This window comes from Podarcis erhardii (genome assembly GCF_964252035.2).
Source record: "Podarcis erhardii genome assembly, chromosome: 15".
Taxonomy (NCBI): Eukaryota; Metazoa; Chordata; class Lepidosauria; order Squamata; family Lacertidae; genus Podarcis; species Podarcis erhardii.
The window spans coordinates 16,197,690-16,216,882 of NC_138505.1; the positions used below are offsets into that span (position 1 = coordinate 16,197,690).

The window sequence follows — 19,193 nt, forward strand, 5'->3', positions numbered from 1 at the left end:
GCCCCTCAAAAATGTAGCAAGGCTGACATACCACATTTTCTGAAAAGTAAGTCATCTTAAGGGGGAGGGGCTCTCATAAAATCACTACGCCCAGCCTTTAATTACCTAACTGTGCCACTACTGTATGTTGTATAATTAAATAGCCCAAATCTACCTTCAAATCTGGAACTGCAGAAATGCAGCTCTCAGGTCTGCAGGGAAAATTAAACCCAGAGCAATTTTAAACTTTATTGATTACATTTCTACCCAGCCCTTCCTTCCTCCCCAGGGAATGGAAACCGGGACAGCATGTTTTCTTTGGCGGGGTGGGCTAAGCTGCGGGGATTGGGGGACTCATCTGACGCAGGACAAACCGTTCACGATGGGTGGTGGTGGCGGCAGCCTTCAAACGTTGGGAAAAGAGGCACTCTTTATACGCTTATGAGCTCTTGCCCCGTCCTTCCTTAGTTAGGCAAGCATGTTGAAAGCCAGGCAGTGGCCTGAAGCACAGCAAGAAAGGCAGTGTGGTGCAGTGGTTAGCCATCTCATCCACTTTCCCAATTCATGCGTTTAACTCTGTGCCCACACCCACATCCTTGCGAGGTAGACCCTTCTGCGCTAGCAGGTGACGGAATGAGTTCCCCAATGCCTCAACAGCCCCCACCTGCATGCTAAGGGGCCAGGAAGTGGCCCCACTGAGGGCATTGGGGGTGGACAGCAGGCACCACTGCCCTCCTCGAAAAGGGGTCCCAATCTGGCCGTGGAGCTCCATTCCAGGGCCCTTCTGGCTCCCTCCTTCCTCCCACCGTTGCATTTGGCCCTGAACGATAAATACCGAGCCGCATGCGGCCAGGCCCCACCCGCCTAGCAGGATACGTGCATGATTCACTCTTCCTGAGGGCCCCCAAGAAGCCAGATGGAGGCGATTAACTTAAGCCCTTTCCCTACCCTGAACAAGCCAGAAGAGCAAATGGCCAAGCACATTCAGGAGGGACCAAGTTGCGGAAGAAGTAGCCAGGGGGACAGAGGAAGTCAGGTGGGGAGGGGGCAGAGGGCAGGAGGTTGCCAGAGGTGGCTTTGTGGCCCAAGGCTCAGATGTGATGTCTCTGCCTAGGATGGGTGTGAACCCAGAGAGGACTGCCCTCCTGGAGCAGCAGAAGCGAATTCATGTCCTCCATTTCTTTTATTTGTTTACTGTGTTTCTGTTCCAGCTTTTTCTCAAGGTGGCCTGCACAGTTCTCCTCCCCAGTCTATCCTCACAACAACCCTGTGAAGTAGGTTTGGCCGAGACTGAGCTCAAGGTCACACAGTGAGTTTGAACCCTGCTCTCTCCCAGTCCCGGGTCTGGAAACCATAACCCAGTTTTTGGAACAAAAAGTTCCTTCCAGTAGCACCTTAAAGACCAACTAAGAACTAACTTAGTTGGTCTTTAAGGTGCTACTGGAAGGAATTTTTTGTTTTGACTATGGCAGACCAACACGGCTACCTATCTGTAACCAGTTTTTGGACTACAGCTCCCATCATCCCTGCTGGTCCTGCTAGGTAGGGATGATGGGAGCTGGAGTTGAAAAGCTGCTGGAAACCCTGTTCTAACCCAACAACTGCCCAGGCAGATGGTGCCCTGGGGAGGCTCTTAAGGGTGACTGTGGCAGCTTTGAGGGCTCTGCTGTCCCTGAATGTTGTGGCCTCAACCAGCCTTTGTGGCCAACAGTGCAGTTTTAAAGCCACGAACTGGGAGGGCGGACGAGATTTGATGCTACAGAACGGCAGAATTCCAAGGGGAAATTCTCTGGGCCAAGGCACAAACCAGTTCGGCTGCCAAGACTTTGCCCCCATTGAGTTTCAGGAGAGTAAAAGCCAAGCCCTGAGAGGCATGGGGGCCAAATTGAATTCAAAACACTGAAAACACCAGGAGGGCCCCTTGCCTGTATAGAATCAGAGTGTTGGGTCATCTAGTCCATGCCTGCAATGCAGGAATAGTAGTTAAAGAATCCCTGACACATGACCATCCAATCTCCACTTTAAAATCCCCAGTGAAGTCCACCACCTTCAAGAACACACTTGATAGTTTTGTGCCAGCCTAAATGGCTGCCACGTCCCTGGTGCAAAAAGCCTTGAGGACCAGCAGCTTGTTTTCCTTTTTGAAAGACTTGCAGGATTAGCTCAGCCCCTGGGCTTTGCGTGTAGGAGGTCCCAGGGTCATTGTCTCCTCGCCAGAGATTCTGGAGAGTCGCTGCCAGTCAGTGTAGGCAGGCTGAGCTAGGCAGGCCGAGGGTTTGAGAGCATCCCCTGCTCCTGCACCCAGTCCTTGGCCAACCCTTCTCTGCTTCCTCCGCTTGTCCCAGCGGGGGCCTCAGAAATGGAAGGACATCAGTTGCCGGTTGCCAACACTGCCATGCACCAACTCTGCTTCCTTTGTAAAACGGTGGCATGTTAGATCCATTTTCTGCCCTTTGTGGGACGCAGGGAGTGGCCTTCATTCAGACTGTTACCTGCTCAGCCTTCCTCTTGGGTCAAGGCCTGTCAGAAGGGCATGGTGGAATACCCAGATATTCCTTGCTGCTTGCTTGGGGCATGGGGTGTCAGCCACACTCAAGCTTACAAGCCCATCTTATTTGTTTTAGGCAAGGCCTGAATCAATACCACAGGTGTGGTTCTGTTTGTGTTCTACCTTGGCCCTTACACCTAGCCTCGATAAGAAAATGGGTGGCGGCGGGGGGAAATCACACCCTGAGTCCATAGCTGCTCCTATGTTGCTCTTTGCAAAGCATCCACACTGTCCTCCCTTGGTTTAGCTGGAAAGGGGTGTGTCAGGGTTTGGAAACCTGTCGAGCAACTTCATAAAGGTGCCACTTCCAGCCGCCCCTCCCCATTTCAAGGACTTAAGAGCCTTGATGGATTGGGCCAGTGGCCCATCTAGTCCAGCATCCTGTTCTCACAATGGCCGGCCGGATTCTTCCATCATGGGAAACCTGCAAGCAGGGCCCAAGCACTCTCCCGTCCTGTGGTTTCCAGCAACTGGAACGCAGAAGCGTTGCTGCCTCCAACTGTGGAGGCAGAGCCCAGCCACTGTGGCAAATAGTCATTGATAGCCTTCTCTTCCTCCATGAATTTGTATGATCCTCTTTTAAAGCCACCCAAGTTGGTGGCCATCAATGCCTCCTGTGGCAGGGAGTTCCATAGTTTAAATACATACTGTGTGAAGAAGCCCTTCCTTTTATCCATCCCTAATGTTGATTCAGCTGCACTGGATGTCCCCAAGATCTAGTTCCATTCTAGAAATGGATCTGTGTCGTTCCTTGCCTGCCAAAGGCCCTCCCTATGGACACCCCCATCTCTTTTACCCTTTGGGCACAAGGCAAACACATCCGTTTCCCCAGGGGTTAAAGAACTGCTCACGCAGGCATTCTTAAAATCCATCCTATTTAAATATAGTTATTTAATGATTTCATTATTCTTATATTTAAAATTGTACATTGATTTCTCTCTGGCCCTCTTGCAAGACAACTCAAAGGAGCAACAGGGCCTGCTCCCAACTTGTGCTTCTGGAGAAAAAGCAAAGCGAGAAGCTTTCACTGTTTTCTGACCTTTCTCACACCCCAGGACAAATCAGGGCCCCCCTCTATCTGGCAGGCATATTCTAGGGGAGCTGGAAGCAGCCAGGGGCAAGGGCCATGCCGTGGGGTGTAGAAAGAGGCTGCCTTGTAAGTCAAACTACTATTTGTAACCCCCTTGAGGAGCACAAAAGGAAATGTTGTTCCCTCCTCCTCCTGGCACTGAGGCCTTCCACAGCGCGCCCCCCCCCGCCCCCAAGCACAGACCGGACACTGAAGCTACTAGCACACTTGGGTTTTTAATTCGCGTCTTTGAATGTCACGACGTCTCTCCCTGCTGAGTTGTTTCTAACGGTGGCGGGAGCTCTCACTGCTCCTTCGGGAGACTACGACGCCCTTCCTTAGGTCCATGGTTTTGGGAACAGTCCCGCCCCCCTCGCCAGTTCTCTGGCCGCATCACTTGAAGATCTTTCCCTGGTTGAAGGCCTTGCCGACGTGCTTGAACTCGCCCTCCCACAGGAAATACTCCTTCACCATCGTCTTGCACTCCTCGCTCTCCGGGTCCAGCTTCCGCCAGGTGTAGGATTCGTAATCCACCTGCCAGTCGGGGCTCAGCTGAAGGAGACACGGAGGAAGCAGAGTCAGGATGGGCAGGGGGCGAGAGAGAAATAAAGGGGCTGCCTCCCTCCCCGCTTCACCCGTTAACTGCAAGGGCAGCTCAGCCCCGGCTGCCGAAGCCCAAAGTGGAAATCACCTTAAATATTTAAACACTGGCACTGAATCTTGTTAAGGCTGCTTCCGCCCACCTGGTGCCCTCGATGTTTCTGGACTACAACTCCAATCAGCCCCAGCAAGTATGATCCATATGTCAGGGTTTATGCGAGTCACAGTCCAAACTACCAGGGCGGCACAAGGTTGGCAAAATATATTCTCCATTAGATATGACCATTGTGATCAGAAGTCAGTTTGCAATGGTATTCTGCTTTTCCTACGTATAATAAAAATGCTGCAGGGTCGTCACGCTGCAGTTTGCAGGTCCACCGGCTTGTGGCCAGGCAAACTACAATGTGGCAAGAGGCGGTGGGTGAGAGGCCCATGCCAGCTGTGGAGGGACAACCAGAGTTGGCTGTTGCTAAGGTGTGCATAGCTTCACACTTTTTCTTCCTTCCAGGTGTTGTTGGACTACAACTCCCATCAGCCCCCAGCGAGCACAGATTGGCAAAGGCTGCTGTAAAGTGTTCCTGGCATGGATGCCCACTTGATTGATCTATCGTGGCTCCTTGCTTGTGGAAGAGCAACATAAATCTAGCCTAGGTGTGCCTGACTAAAGATCCAGTGAGGAGCCATCTGTCTGAGCTGCAGTGAGAACGGCTAATGGCAATGCTGCATTTCCCTGACCCTCCTGCGAGAGAAATAGCTAGGGAAGCCGTCAAGCTCAGCTCTCCCAAGAGGTCCAGTTCCTCACAGGTCTCCCTGAGGCATAAACTCACCGGAAAGGCTAGCTCCTGCCCACGGAAGACCCAGATACCAGAGATGCAGCTGGCGTTGTTGGTGCCAAAGAGGATGACAGAAGCAAAGGCGTTCTTGCGCAGCTTGTCTAGGCGCTGGAACATGCCTGCCAGGAAAGAAAAGGGGGGACAAAGAGGTCACTTGACCGTCTGGCCCAGCTCAGAGGCCGCCAGCCCAGAAAACAATGGAGGTGGCGGCGACTGGGGTCACGGCAGGCTTACCTGTGATGAGGTTGCAGCTCATGAAGGTCTGAGCGAGCTCCTCGGGGAAGCGATACTCTGCATACCAGATGGACCAACCCTCCTTGTCGAAATGCTCCCAGAAGTGGGGTATTGCCACCGTCAGGGTGTCCTCGTTGGAGTACTTCCTCTTGAACTCGTCCATGACGAAGGAGCTGAAGGGAAGAGGACAGGAAAGGGTCGTAGGGAGCTGCGTTACGTCGGGTTGGACCAGAGGCGCATCTGGCTCAGTACTGCCTGCACTGGGTGGCGGCAGCAGCTCTCCAGGGCTTCAGACAAGGGCCTCCCCCAGCAATACCTGGAGATGCAGGCAGGGACTGACCCTGGGGGGTCCTTCTGCACGCAGAACACATGCTCATGCACTGAGCCACAGCCCTTCCCCGAAGACACCACTCAGCCTCTGCCGCACAGAGTGAACCTACTCTTGCTAAATTAAAGCGATGCTTTTAAGGCTTACTTTGATACCACAAGAGAAGGGGCCAAATGGAGTTTTAGGGGAGGGAATTCTCCCTCTGTGTGTGTGTTGGCAGGGGACACCCAACTGAAAAAGCCCCGTCTTTGGTTCTCTGACACTTGACTTGTTTAACAACAAGCAGCAGCAGCAGCAGCAGCAGCAGCAGGGTCTCTCGAGGCAGACCTCCAGGTCCAGGCAGGCCCACAGGCATCCAAACAAACCCCATCCCAAAGCATTTAGCGCTTCTGAAACGTTAGCAGCAGCACTCTGAAATGAGCCTGGAGATTAAGGAGCTAACTGATGCAAAATGCAGTTGACATCCCAATAAGCAGCCTGGCAGGGGAATTAAAAGCCCCAGTCTCTAAAGGCAATTGTGCGTAGAGAGAACAGTAGTCAATCCATCATTCTGCACAAGAAGAATAGAGGGAGGGGCACAGGTGAGCAGCTGCTGTAGGAAAGGTGACTGCCCTAAAGTGGAAGACCAGAAGGTGTGGCTGCTACCCTTTGTTCGATAGACATTGCCACAGCTTTTTCCAGAAAGTCGTCCACTTTTGTGTGTTCATCACGGGTTCAGGGGTGGGGGTATCTCAGCAAAACAGGGAGAAATTCTGTAGAAGCCCACTGGGTGACTGGGTCCCAAAGATGCTGATCCCAAACAGCAGCCCACCCACATCCAAGTTCACACTCACTGCAGAAGGGAAAAGCCAGCTGAAAATCTAGAAAAACCTGTTTTCGGGGAGAAGGGAGGGATCGCGTGGATGAAAAAAACCAAACCAAAACTCAAGTGGTATTATGACCCATCTGCCTTCAGAATGACGAACGCTATTAATTACGCCTGATACAGAACACATGGGGTAGGGGAGGGGGGTTTCCAAAAACAAGTCAGCTACTGTTGAAGAGTATATTGGCTCAGAGGATGGTTTGTGTTGGTAACAGCTGCAGTGTTGCATCAAGGCCAATATTAGCGGTGTGATTCCTCTTGTAGAAACACACCATGCTCTGAATACAGCTTGGCAGGGGAACATGTTTTACATGGGGGTGGGGGGGGGAGTTGGCTGTCCCACCCAACCCAAGACTGGACAGGCCTCCTCTGCCGGATGCTTGAGGGTGAACAACATACATTTGAACATAGAAGGCAGCCTTACACGGTCAAGACCATCTAGCTCAATAGCGTCTACACTGACTGGCAGCAGCTCTCCAGGATTTCAGCCAGGGAGTCTCTCCCAATCCTGGGACCTTCTGCACCCAAGGCAGGTGCTCTGCTTCTGAGCTACGGCCCTTCCCATCTTCCGGGGCCAAGCCAAACCCAGTTTTCTAACCCCAACTTGTTTTGCTCTTTCACGCTTTAAAGTTTTGACACTTTCGCTTTACACTCTGCTGCCAGAGCTATTCAGCCTCCCAGCCATTCCAAGAGCTGCAGCTGACAGGGGTGTTGCAGCCCCAAACATCTGGAGGGCACCAGGTTGGCGAACCACCCAAGAAGCAAGGCTCCTTGCCGCCGCCCAGTGTTTCTTCCTCCCAAGCAGGGAATGTGGGCTCAGCCTGGCTGGGGCAAAGCACAAAAGCAGCCCTAGCACGTGGCAAGGCATGGGATGTGGGACAGCCAAAGCACAGCTATGGGCTGCCCCCTAGTGGGTAAACCAGGAGAGGGCGCCCATGTGATTTTAAGCAAGTGTGCAAGTTAAGCTTGTAATTTTAGGGGGCAGGCTATTTTCTTACAGCTGCTGTTAAGCCACTATTAAGCAACTGGGAATCAGAAACACTCGCTGTGGGGGGATTTACTTTCTGAACATGTCTGGACTCCTAAGTGTCTAACAAGGGCAGCTAGGGAAACAAGGGAAGCTTGGGTGAGTGGAGAGGCCAGGAGAGGATTCTGCCCTGGGCTGATCCTGTGCAAAGTTCTGAGCATATGCTTGCCCTCCAGTTCCACTGGTTTTGCACCTGAAATGCATTTCAGTAATTTGTCTCCCTGAATGAGCAGATCTCCTAAGTTGTCTATCTGGAAAGGAGAGAAGGAATAAACTGCCTGTCCCACTAGCTCTACCAGTTGCATTTACTGCTTTCAGACAGAACTTGAGCTGCTGTGCTTGGCCAAGCCCCACATACAAAGGAGAGAAGCAAGTCCGTTTGCCAAGCCCTACAGTACCTTGCCCTTCTTCACAAGGTCCATTGTGTAGACCACCTGAAAATACTGCTGGCCAGGATCCTTCCCACAGAACCATCTACTATTAACTCAAAAGCCTGCTGCAGCTGAACAATCCTTTCCCAAGGCCAAAAACTGTCCTGTGCATTATAAGGTACATGGTTAGCACCCACAGCCTTTGAAACAGAAGGGAAGCATGCAGCAAGCTACACACTCCCCTTTGGCTTGGAAAGCCATCCCTGCAGAGTTTGGGGGGGGGGTCCTTTGCCTGCACACTGCTCTCCCCCTGCCAGGGTTATGGGGGACGGCTTACATGCGTAGAACCAGGCCCTCACCACCTGGGAAGCAGCTGAGGGTCATTCAGGAAAGGGCACCTCAACCTTCCTCAACAGAGAACCTCCTGCCCTATCCCATCTCACTCCAAGCAAGCTGCACACAGGGAGCCTGTAAGGGCTGCACACCCTGGGATGCTGCCCAACACTCCCTGCAAGTAATTGAGGCAGAGGGGGATTCTGAGCAGAAGGCCTATGCCAATGGCAGCCTGCTCTGAATGTCTTCTGACACCACCCATAAGACAAGGGTCAGTCACCAGATTTAGGAACAAAAGCTTGGCTAGAACACAGCTTTTTTTTTTAAAAAAAAAAAAAGAGGAAAACTCCTAGACCTTATTTCAGAGGCAGGACCACTTGAACAATGCACGGGAAAATTCGAGGAGCCTCCAAAACAGCAAAATAAAACATCAAGTGGCTGGGAGAAGGAAGACCTGGTACCTTGCACAACTCTGGGACTTCCCCATTATCACAAGTTGGGATTTTCTGGGTCTTTTTTTTAAGGTGGAAGGGACTCAGAACTGATTTGCTAAGCTGCCTCCAAGCTTGTACAATGCCCCCCCCCCAATTCTCTGGCACTAGGGACGGGCTATATATCGATACAGCATGCAAAAACAGTTTGAGGTACACATCATGAGAATTGTTTCATAATATTTCAGCTGGCAAAGTATCACAAAACACAATGTGTGTAAGGGCTAGGCGATATCTGGTTTTCAACATCACGATAACTCACCAGCTAAACATCGCAATAACTCACCAGCTAAATGTTGCAATGTTATCACCAGCTAAACCTCTCAATATCACCTGCTAAACATTGCAACAGGAGTCTAAAACAGATAAATGACATTATTAATCATTACACACTCAGTTTCATCAGTAGGCTAGCCAAAATGCATCCCAACAGGACTTTTGGTTTTGCTGGCAGTCCCAAATTATTTGTATTCACTATGACTCATCACCATCCTTTGGATTGTCCTGAATACCACCATTTGGTAGTCAAGCCCCAAACCAAAAGTCTCATATGGATGCATTTTGGCTTGCCTGCTGCTGAAAGTGACCATGAGATGATAATACCATCATCTTATCAGTTTTAGACCCTTAAGTAGTAACAGTTGCCAGGACACTGTCCTATTCACCTCTGCATAGTTCCTTCCTTATTTCAGATATTATGATATATCAATAGCACAATGTTTAGCTGGTGATATATCACGATATTGAAAACCAGTTATCGCCCAGCCCTATCTGGCACCTGGACTTTTTCCAGCTACCCAGAAACTGACGATTGTCCAAAGGCTTTCCCAATCCATCACCGCCACCCTGAGCAGGGCCTCACCTTTTGGGGAGGTGAGCAAAGGGGTCTTTGGATTTGGGCTCGGAGGCCAAGGCCTCATCGCACTCGTCCATCTCCTCCTCGGGCTCAGGCTTCTTCTCCTCTTTCTTCTCTGACTTCTTATCCTCCTTGGGCTGCTTCTCCTTCTTGGGCACCTCCTTCTTGGGCTGGTTCTCAGCAAACTTTTTGGCTGCACAGAGAGGGAATGAGGAGGAAAACGGTATGTGGGGTGGGGGCACTGTCATATGTTGATCCCAGCCAATCATCTGGCATTATGGGAAATGCAGTCCCAACATTTGGAGAGCCACAGGTTGGCCACACCCACGCCAAGCCACTTACTTCAAGAAGGGACTACTGCATTGCGCTCAGTGTGGGGCTTCCCGCACACTCGATATGGAAAAGCTGCAGCTGGAATGATTGATTGCTGACAGGGGTGAGACCCTGTCTGCATACACCTGGGCTCAAGGGACCTGCACTCATTACCAATATGCTACTGGGCCAGGTTCAAGGTGTTACTATTAGTCTATGAAGCCCTGAACAACTTGGGACTGGTTTACCTGCGAGAGCGCCTTACCCCATATATGCCCACTCAGCCACCTGGATCTGCAAAACTGACACTGTTACAGGGACACATAATGCCCATTTTGCACCCACAATTTGGAACTCCCTGCCTATTAACATCAGTCAGGCTTCTTTGCTGTACTTTTTTCAGAAAACAGCTAAATGCAGTCGTACCTTGGAAGTCTTGGCTCCCGAACAAATCGGCTCCCAAACAATCAAAACCCGGAAGTGAATGTTCTGGTTTCTGAACGTTCTCGAAACCCTTCCCCTGTCTGATGGGGCTGCCACAGCTTCCAATTAGCTGCAGGTCTGGTTTCCGAATGTTTTGGAAGTTGGACTTCCTGAACGGATTCCGCTCGACTTCCAAAGTACGACTGTACCTTTTTGCTTAGGCCAACCTGCCTAGATACTTAGGTATCTGGTTTTTCACACTTATTGCAGATTTTAATTTTCAAATGCTTTAAATAGCTGTTTCTAACTGTTTTTACTGATAATTTTATTGCTTTATTATTTCGTGAACTGCTCTACTGCTCTTTGAGGAGGGGGGGTTTCCTTAGCCATCAAGTGTTATAAAATTTTAATGAAATAAATAAATAAAAATAAGCCAGCACATTGGTATGTACAAATGGCAAGTCTGTTGCTAATTCCAAGCAATTTCTTTGGGTAGGCCGGTCATAAATTTGTGGCTGCCAAGCCAAACAGCACCAAGTTTTTCAAAAGCACCTTCTAGTTTTCTACTCTGCTCAATCTATTTCAGCAAGCAGATTTCATTAATTCCTAAGGCCGCAGAGGTGCCAAGTCAGCAGATCTGAAAAAGCATAAGGATGGAAGGTGGATTAATGGTTTAAGAAGCCAAGCTGGGTTGATTCGTCTAAGATCAGGTAGCTGAATCTGCAGATAACACTGGTGAGCTTTTTAAGAACACAGACACTTGTGATTAAGCATATGCTGCTGCCAGCAGAGGAACACAGTAAGGCAGACCATGCCCTTGGGAGCAGAGTAAAGAGGATCTTAAGTTTCTAAACCACCCCACTTTCCAGAAGGAGGGCAGATGGCGTAGGGAAGAGAGATGTCATCTTTCTGTACCCGTGTCTCATTTCTATAGCACAAGGAACAGAACCAGAGAGGGTGAAGACTGCCCAATACAGGGCACCAGTTCTCACAGAGCACATTTCTCTATATTTATAAATCACCACTTTTTAGCAAGGACAATTCACAAACTATTTAAAGGCATTTTTTACAAACAAAATATGAATTTAAGTAGAGGCCTCTAGTTCCCTTACCATCAAACTGTGCCATCTTCTCGCACAGCTTCACCTCTCCCAAGACAGCCTTGAACTGAGGCTGGTTTATGCAGGTCACAAACCAGCGGTTGACGTTTTCGTACGGCTGGCGGAAGGATGGCTCCAAAACCTGAAGACAGCAATGGGAACCAGATTGAGTGGCACATGCTCATCTCCCCTGCCCCCCGTTTGGTCTGGGGTAGGTTGCAAAAGACCGTGACTTCTGGATTAAACACGAATGGTTTGCAGCTTGTGTGAATAAACCGCAGGCTTCACATGACAACAAGGAGGATCAGACATCACCCAGCCCAACCATGTGTTCAATGAAGGATGCAACTACACGCAGCAGTTCTCAACCTGTGGGTCCCCATATGTTGTTGGACTACAACTCGCATCATCCCTGAGATCTGGCCTTGCTAGCTAGGGGTGATGGGAGTTGTAGTCCAACAACATCTGGGGACCCACAGGTTGAGAAAGGCTGATGTGGCCTCAGCCTTAGCTTAAACACCTCCAATGGAGAGCCCCCCTGAGGCAGACTCTGTCCCACTGCTGCAGTTTCCCCAGCCTGCAAGTGACATCTGCTTCCCTGCCATTTCCACCAACCTGTTCCAGTTCTGCCCTCTGAAGCAACAAGGAGCAAGCCTGTTCCATCTTACTTCAGTGTGAGAAAGTTCTTCAGCTAACTGGAGAAGACTACCATGTCTCCCCTTCATTTCCATCAGTCTAAAGAAGGTTAGAAGCTTTCACTTTTAAACCAGGGTGGATAAAAATCAATTTTTTAAAAAATTAAAAAATTGGATTTTTAAAATTTAAATTGGATTTTTAGAATAAAATGCTTTTGGAGGAAAAATCTTTCTAAAGAGTTTTCTATTTAAGTTATATTATAGTCCAAAGGCTATTCATCAGGAAATAAGGATTTGTTTTAAGTTTTTCATGTGTGCTAAAACCCAGTATAAGTTCTTTAAAAATTGTTTAACCACATCAGTTAACAAACATGGATACATATGCTATAATGTTATGTAGTTAAATTAGTTATTTAAGTTGTTATTAAGGAAATGATTATTTTTCTCCTTCCAATAAAGTACAGCAGAAAAGCTGATGAAATGTAAACAGTTAACTTATTAAACCGCACAATAATTTCATAATTATCTGCCTATGTATTTCTAATAGTATAACCAAATCAGTAATTTTGATATAACTGTAAAACTACTCTGAAAATTTATTATTCCAAAAATGAAACCTTCATCTGCTTGTAAATATTAAGATTATACCAGCAAGAATGAGTCTTTCTGTAAAGAAATGATTTATATCAAGTCTTACTGACTAGTGATTTAAATCAATTTGATTTAAATCAAATCTACTCTGCTTTATACTAAGTTGCCTACTACAGACAATCTTGGGGGATTTGGTAGTCTGAGCCATGGTTTGGTTCAAATCAATCATAGTCAAACCACTGGTTGTGATCCCGACTTGTCTGAACAAACCATTGTTTTGGATAAAACAGGGAGTTCTTGACATTTTAAATGTCGAAGTGAAAGCCCTCCCCTCATGGCCATGCCAGAGAAAAGGGATGGTGGCAGAGAACCTGAGCCTCCCCACACCTAAAAGAAGTAAGATTATGAAGGGAGATGTTTTACATATTGCATAAGGCTCTTCAAGCAACTCTGGAGCATAATCTGGGTTTTTCTTCTCCTGACATTTCAGTTCCATCACAGCAGACCCAACAGCCTTTTCTATCCAAACTGCTCTTAACAGCCTCGTTCAAAGTATGCAACCTGCCAAACAGTGAGGATAGGACACTTCACCCCCCGCAATCAGGTCTCGACCGCCTCAACTCTGCACTGCTTCTTCCATGGTTACCCCTGATTCAGAAGAGGTGCTGTTTCCAACCCTGCCGCCAGAGGACTCCTTGCCCTGGGCACGTTTTGCCCCAGAAGGCAGAACTGCTAATCTGGCCCTCACAAGCTTCAATTACTCTCCGGAGTTGCAACTGGCCAGAGAAGTGGAACCTTGCTGCCCCTCCCCAATACCTACTAGGAGCAAATAGCACATAGGTTTACCGTGCCAGGAAATATGTTTACCACCATGCCCAGACGCTTCTGTCCCGTGCTCCTCAGCCAGCTCTCAGGAACTCACCTGCTTATAAAGCCAGAGAAGTGTGCAGACAATCGTGATGTCAGCCAGTGTGATGCATTCCCCCACCAGGAACGTCCTGGTCTTCAAATGGGCATCGAGGAGGGCCAGAATCCGCTTCACTTCCTCCTTGGCATACTCTGTAGCCTGGGGAGAGAGGGGGATGCACAATTTAGAAAGAAATCCTGAAGGGAGAGCAGAATCTGCTGCAGCCAAAACAACCCTGAATAAAAGATGGAGTTAGGACACTCAGGAGACAGCAAAAAGGATAAAAAACCCCCGGAAAATAGACAGCCAGCCCCGCTATACAAAAATCCTCTGCAAAGTGCATTTAACATGAATCAATTAAATATGCAACTTTGAAATAAGATGGGGAGTGCATCTTCTATTTTTAAGTGTCTGTCCTGTCCCTCCAGCTCTACATGAACAAAGAACACCTGCCTAATGTTCAAGGACATGCATAGCACATGTAAGACCCCCGAGTTCAATCCACAGCACCTCCAGTTTAAAAGACCTCTCAAGCAAAGGAGTCTAGCTGACTACTATGCACGACAGCTAAATGGGGCCTCTGGATTCAGGGGCCGTTTACCACCACTGAGTACCAGTTGTCAAGGGGAGGAGAAATAGCAGCAGGCTACTTGTGGGATTCAAAGAAGCCATCTGCCTGCAGAACATGTTGTGGCTCCATCAGGGCTAGGTAGAGAAATGGATATGTCAACAGGGCCTGTTGAGACACAGCCAACCTTCTGTGGCCCATGTCAATGGGCAGGTGGGGCATGCTGCCTGCCAATCACATGACAGTGCAAACTGGGGTTGCAAAGGAAGAATTGAGGGCGCAGTCTAAGTTGGCTCTGCCATAAGAATTCAGCATTTTTTCTCCCCAATGTAGTACTACTTCTTGTCACATCTGACACTTCCTTTGCAGCTGTGGCTTGAACTTTTTTGTTGCCTGACATAATATGGCACAGGAAAGGTAGGTGTGGTCCAGGAGAACTACCCTTATAGCTGGGAAATAACTGGCCAGAAACCTCACAGAACTAGAGCAAGGGGAACCTGCAGGGGCCCTTGAGATGCTGTTGGGATGCCAGTTTCCAGAAGCCCCAGCAGCCAGGGAGGATGGGACCAGAGCCTTCCCAACGCTGCACCAGGTGAGCCAATGGCCTGACTGTGCACAGGCAGCTTCACCTACGTCCAGCACTCACCTGTTTGTTGTAATGCATGATGCCCAGCGTGGGGAAGACCCACGTGCTGGCAGGAGGGACAATGTCGCTGTCCGCAAAGCTCACCCACTGGATGACCTGGGCAGCTGCCTCCTTGGTGGGTCCTCGCAGCTCCTCGTTACTGACTGGAGGAGGAAAGCAACTATTACTGCAAGGGCAAAGACCCGTCTCCCCACCCCACGGCTACCTCCATCTTATCCATCAGACTCTTGTTCTGCCTTTCTGTGCATTTTCCCCAAGGCAAAGACTAAAGCCACCAATTGTAATAAAGAAAATGAAACTATAATAGCCAGGATAAAGTAAATCAGATACAAAACCAGAGGAGTTTTAAACTCAGTTTCCGAAAGTCAAACAAAAGATGTTGACCTGTCTGCAAAAGGATGACCAGGGGGAAGGAGGGTCACAAGGGCCTCTCAAGGACAGCCTCTAGGCTGCTGTATTCAGAATCTCATCTGTAGTTCTTAAGAAAGCAGGTGAGGCATTTGGAAGAGTGAGCAAGTGCAAAACTCAGGACAGCGAGGGAAGGTGGCATAACAAGAACTGGCAGTTGCCCCAGGCCACCCACAGTTCCCTTGCACCTGCCACTAGCAGTCAACCAACCTCAAACCTTCTGCCTTGCACAGGAGTCCCCAACCAAGGAATTCTTGGTTCAATGCCCACAAACCCTGCTCCCACTTTCTATTAAGTTATCAGAAGCAGACAGAGGTGACTGGGGTTACCGTAGTGTGCAATGGCGTTGCTCTCAAACACACAGAATCCATCGTCCCCTTCGAAGGCTGGAACCTATGGAAGAAAAACAGCCTCTCTCAAGCCACTGGCTGGTCAAATGCAAAGGTCCCATTTGAAGCACCCACAACGCTAGGAAGCCAGCTAGTGCCCCCCTGCCAAGACCAATTCAACCCCACTCTTGGATGCTTGCAAAATACACATAAAATTATAGCTTGACATTTGACATCACTACTGCATGTAGAAATCCATGCACAGCACTCCAAAAGTGGTACAATGGCAATACCAAATCCGGATTGTACAAATGGCCCTGTTTGTAACCAGAAGTCAAGAGGTGGGGCTAGCTTGTTGCAGGTGCGAGGCTGAATACTTCCCTATTACAAAAACACAACTCCTTGCATATAAGAAAACAAGCGTGTTTCGGAGAGTTCAGCCCAACCTTTTCAACACGCAGTTTCTCCCAGCCCCGCGAGACTTTCAGGATTGTGACTCCTCACCCAAAACAGAGTGGCAGCTCTTGAGGATTGTGCCAAACAAACATCTGGGTGTAACAATATGCTCTACATGACTATATAAACACTGTAGTACAGTGGTGCCCCGCAAGACGAATGCCTCGCAAGACGGAAAACTCGCTAGACAAAAGAGTTTTCCGTTTTGGAGGTGCTTCGCAAAACAAATTTCCTATGGGCTTGCTTCGCAAGACGAAAATGTCTTGCGAGTTCCTGCGGGTTTTTTCCCCTTCCCCCCCCCTTTTCTAAGCCGCTAAGCCGCTAAACCGCTAATAGCGCTAAGCCGTCAATGGGCTTGCTTCGCAAGACGAGAAAACCACTAGACGAAGAGAATCGCGGAACGGATTCTTTTCCTCTTGCGAGGCACCACTGTAAATGTATTTACCATATTGGTCCGAATATAAGCCGTACCCAAATATAAGCCACACCTTTAAAATTCAGCGGCTTGGGGGAGGTGGATGGGCGCCGTTGCCCTGCACTCCCAACGGCCATCATGGGCAGCTGTTTCAGCAGCGATATCGTATGGTCAAGAATATAAGCTGCACTTTAACTTTTCACAGTCAGAATTTGGAAAGAAGTGCTGCTTATATTCAGGCCAATACAGTATATAAATGCTACACTTGCCGAGTTGTCATACTTAAGGAGGAATTCCCTGCAGACCAAGTGAGGAGGGATGGAGAGAGCATTGTCCTCCCTCCCTCTCCTGCCTGCCCACAGGACACAGTGTGTTTCTCAGGCTCACAATAATTTGTAGTAGCTTTTGCCAACTTATTTACAGAATATACATATTAAGAACATAACAAAGAGCTTGCTGGGTCTATCTGGCCCAGCATCCTGTTCTTAAATGGCCAACCAGATGCCTCTTACGGGAAGCCCACAAGCAGTTCCTGAGCACAAGAGCCCCCTCCCCTCCTGTGGTTTCCTGCACCTGGCATTCAGAAGCATTGCTGTCTCTGACTGTGGAGGCAGTTCTGATGTAGGGATGCTGATGTTTTTACCAGGCATATCTAGAAAACATTTGCCACTATGCACAGTCACCTCCTGGCAAACTGGGAACAAGCCAAGGTGTCCCCAGCAGGCTCGTAGGCAGCTCCCCTTTCACCAACTCTCAGCAAGGAGAGGCAGCTGGAAGACATCAGCCCAAGTGGGGCCAGTCACTCACCTTCCCAGCTGGGAATTTCTTCAGGAACTCCGGGGTCTTGTTGGTCTGCCCAAAGTGGAACTGTGGTGGGGTGGAGAGGACCTTGATCTTGGCGCCACTGTACTGGGCAGCTATGAGGGCTTTGAACGCCCGCCAGTTCTCGGGGTAGGTGTAAAGAGTCTGCGAAAGAAAGGATCAGTGTAAGACACAATGCAGAACACAGCTTTTATATGCAAGAGAAGATTCCTAGCACAGTATACCAGCTCCTGCTCTCTGGAAAACCCCACCCCCCAAAATATATTTTCAAGTGGTGCTATTTTAGAACCAGAGATTTAACTGCTTACAGTTGACTGTATGAGATCTTATGGTTGTAGTATCCTACACTGCCATCATACCTCATCATTTCCTGCCTTGTCACTGCAACTTTGACACTGCAGTACTGTAGGAAATCTTGAGCTTACCACACCCGCAGCATAATGCTATCTCATCACTATGAACTAGAAACCTTAGCAGCCTTCTATTCTTGTATGCACCCTCCCCACTGCCCATATAAACTACTTCCTAGACACTCACTCCACCACAGAGCCACACCCACCAATGAGCAGCCTCCAGGGTCTCCAAAAGGTTGCACTGCAGCCTGCTTTTCCATCAGCCTAGTCTCCCCCTCACAAAAACCCACTCCAACTATACAGGAATCAGCCTTGTAAAGTCAAGTTACTGCTCATCCAACTCTGCTACCCTGACTGGCAGCTAACCCCCAGGATCTTATCCAGGGGTCTTTCCCAGCCACACCTGAAGGTGCTGAGGATTGAACCTGCAACCTTTTGTATGCAAAGATGCTCTACCCCTGAACTACGCCCCTTAACTCAGCGCCAAGCAGGCTACCCACCTTCTCCTGTATCCCGCTCTGCACTCAAGACTTCCGACCCACAAGCCCCCACTCCCATTTCACAAGCCATTTCCCACCGCTCCCCAGTAGTGCAGCAAGGCACCAGGCCCACCTCTCCTCTGACACACCTAATCAAGGCCTCAGACCAGATCTAGATTTAACCCAGCTTTCTTTTCCCATCACCTGACAGCCAGAAGCAAAGTCTCCCTTCTTCTGCGTAGACTGCTGCTAAACATGGAGGTTTCACTGCCCCACCATGGCTAAGAATCACTGAGCTATTGCTCTTTAGATTGTTTAAGAGTCCCACTAGTTTACATTTCTCAGCAGCAGCCAGGGATGACCCCAGGAAATGCCAGAAAACCAACAGCCCCCATCCTACTTGTTCGCTCTCTAAATCAGCTTTTATTCTGCAGTAGACTGCCCCTACACACAGAGGATCAATGGCATGCAGAACATGCCCCCACCATGATTCCAGCACACACAAAGGCCCTTTAATACTCCTGCACCCCATAAATAAGAAACAGCATGGGAACATTACCAATGCCTTTACAAGCACACCAGGGGCATCAATTTATGGGGAAGCTTAGTGTAAGAGAATCTGCCTTGCATGCAGATCAATCTCCAGTTAGGGCTGGGAGAGACTTCAGACTGAAACGCTGGAGAACCGCTGCTGCCAGTCAGTGTAAGCAATACTGAGTTAGATAGACCAATGGCCTTCCCTCGGCGAGGTTCATAAATCCCCCATGTGGCTCCCTGGCACCGTTTAGCCACCCCAATGAGGCAGCCTGAACCGAATGACATTAGAATTGGGGAGGGGAGGAAAGAAAGTATCCCTGACACTCCCACCTCGGCCCTTCCTGCCCCTCTCCTCCTACCCCAACCAACTCTCCCCAGCAATATCCCCCCCAAAACAACTGGCTAGGGTCATTTTTTTCTATATGCCCCACTCCCGGCGCCCAAATGCTACCCACAAAGTCGGATGCAAACGGATTGCGAGGGGCCCCCAGGTGTAACAGCGAGCTCACCCCGGCCGCCGCCATCTTAGCGAGGAAAGGAAAAGGAGGAGCGTCGCGCGAGGCGGCCGTAAAGCGAGTCGGAACGCGGCCTATCCAGCGAGCGCGACAACAAGGCCACGCGCGCCCCGCCCCCTCTCTCTTATAGTGCGTCACTGGAGAGGGGCGGAGCCTCCTGGTG

At 49.4% G+C, this 19,193-nt stretch overlaps 1 protein-coding gene across 1 annotated transcript; it reads right to left on the reverse strand.

Moving 5' to 3' along the window:
• Positions 1 to 3,813: 3,813 nt before the first annotated feature.
• Positions 3,814 to 19,181, reverse strand: EEF1G (eukaryotic translation elongation factor 1 gamma). Its single transcript, XM_081842472.1, has 10 exons — positions 19,025 to 19,181; positions 17,132 to 17,290; positions 15,454 to 15,517; positions 14,717 to 14,859; positions 13,518 to 13,661; positions 11,382 to 11,511; positions 9,541 to 9,727; positions 5,264 to 5,436; positions 5,024 to 5,148; positions 3,814 to 4,148 (listed from the first exon to the last, which is right to left on the reverse strand). Exons 1-10 carry the CDS (start codon positions 19,037 to 19,039, stop codon positions 3,990 to 3,992), a joined length of 1,299 nt encoding a protein of 432 aa, XP_081698598.1. The 5' UTR covers positions 19,040 to 19,181; the 3' UTR covers positions 3,814 to 3,989.
• Between the last annotated feature and the right edge of the window lie 12 nt (positions 19,182 to 19,193).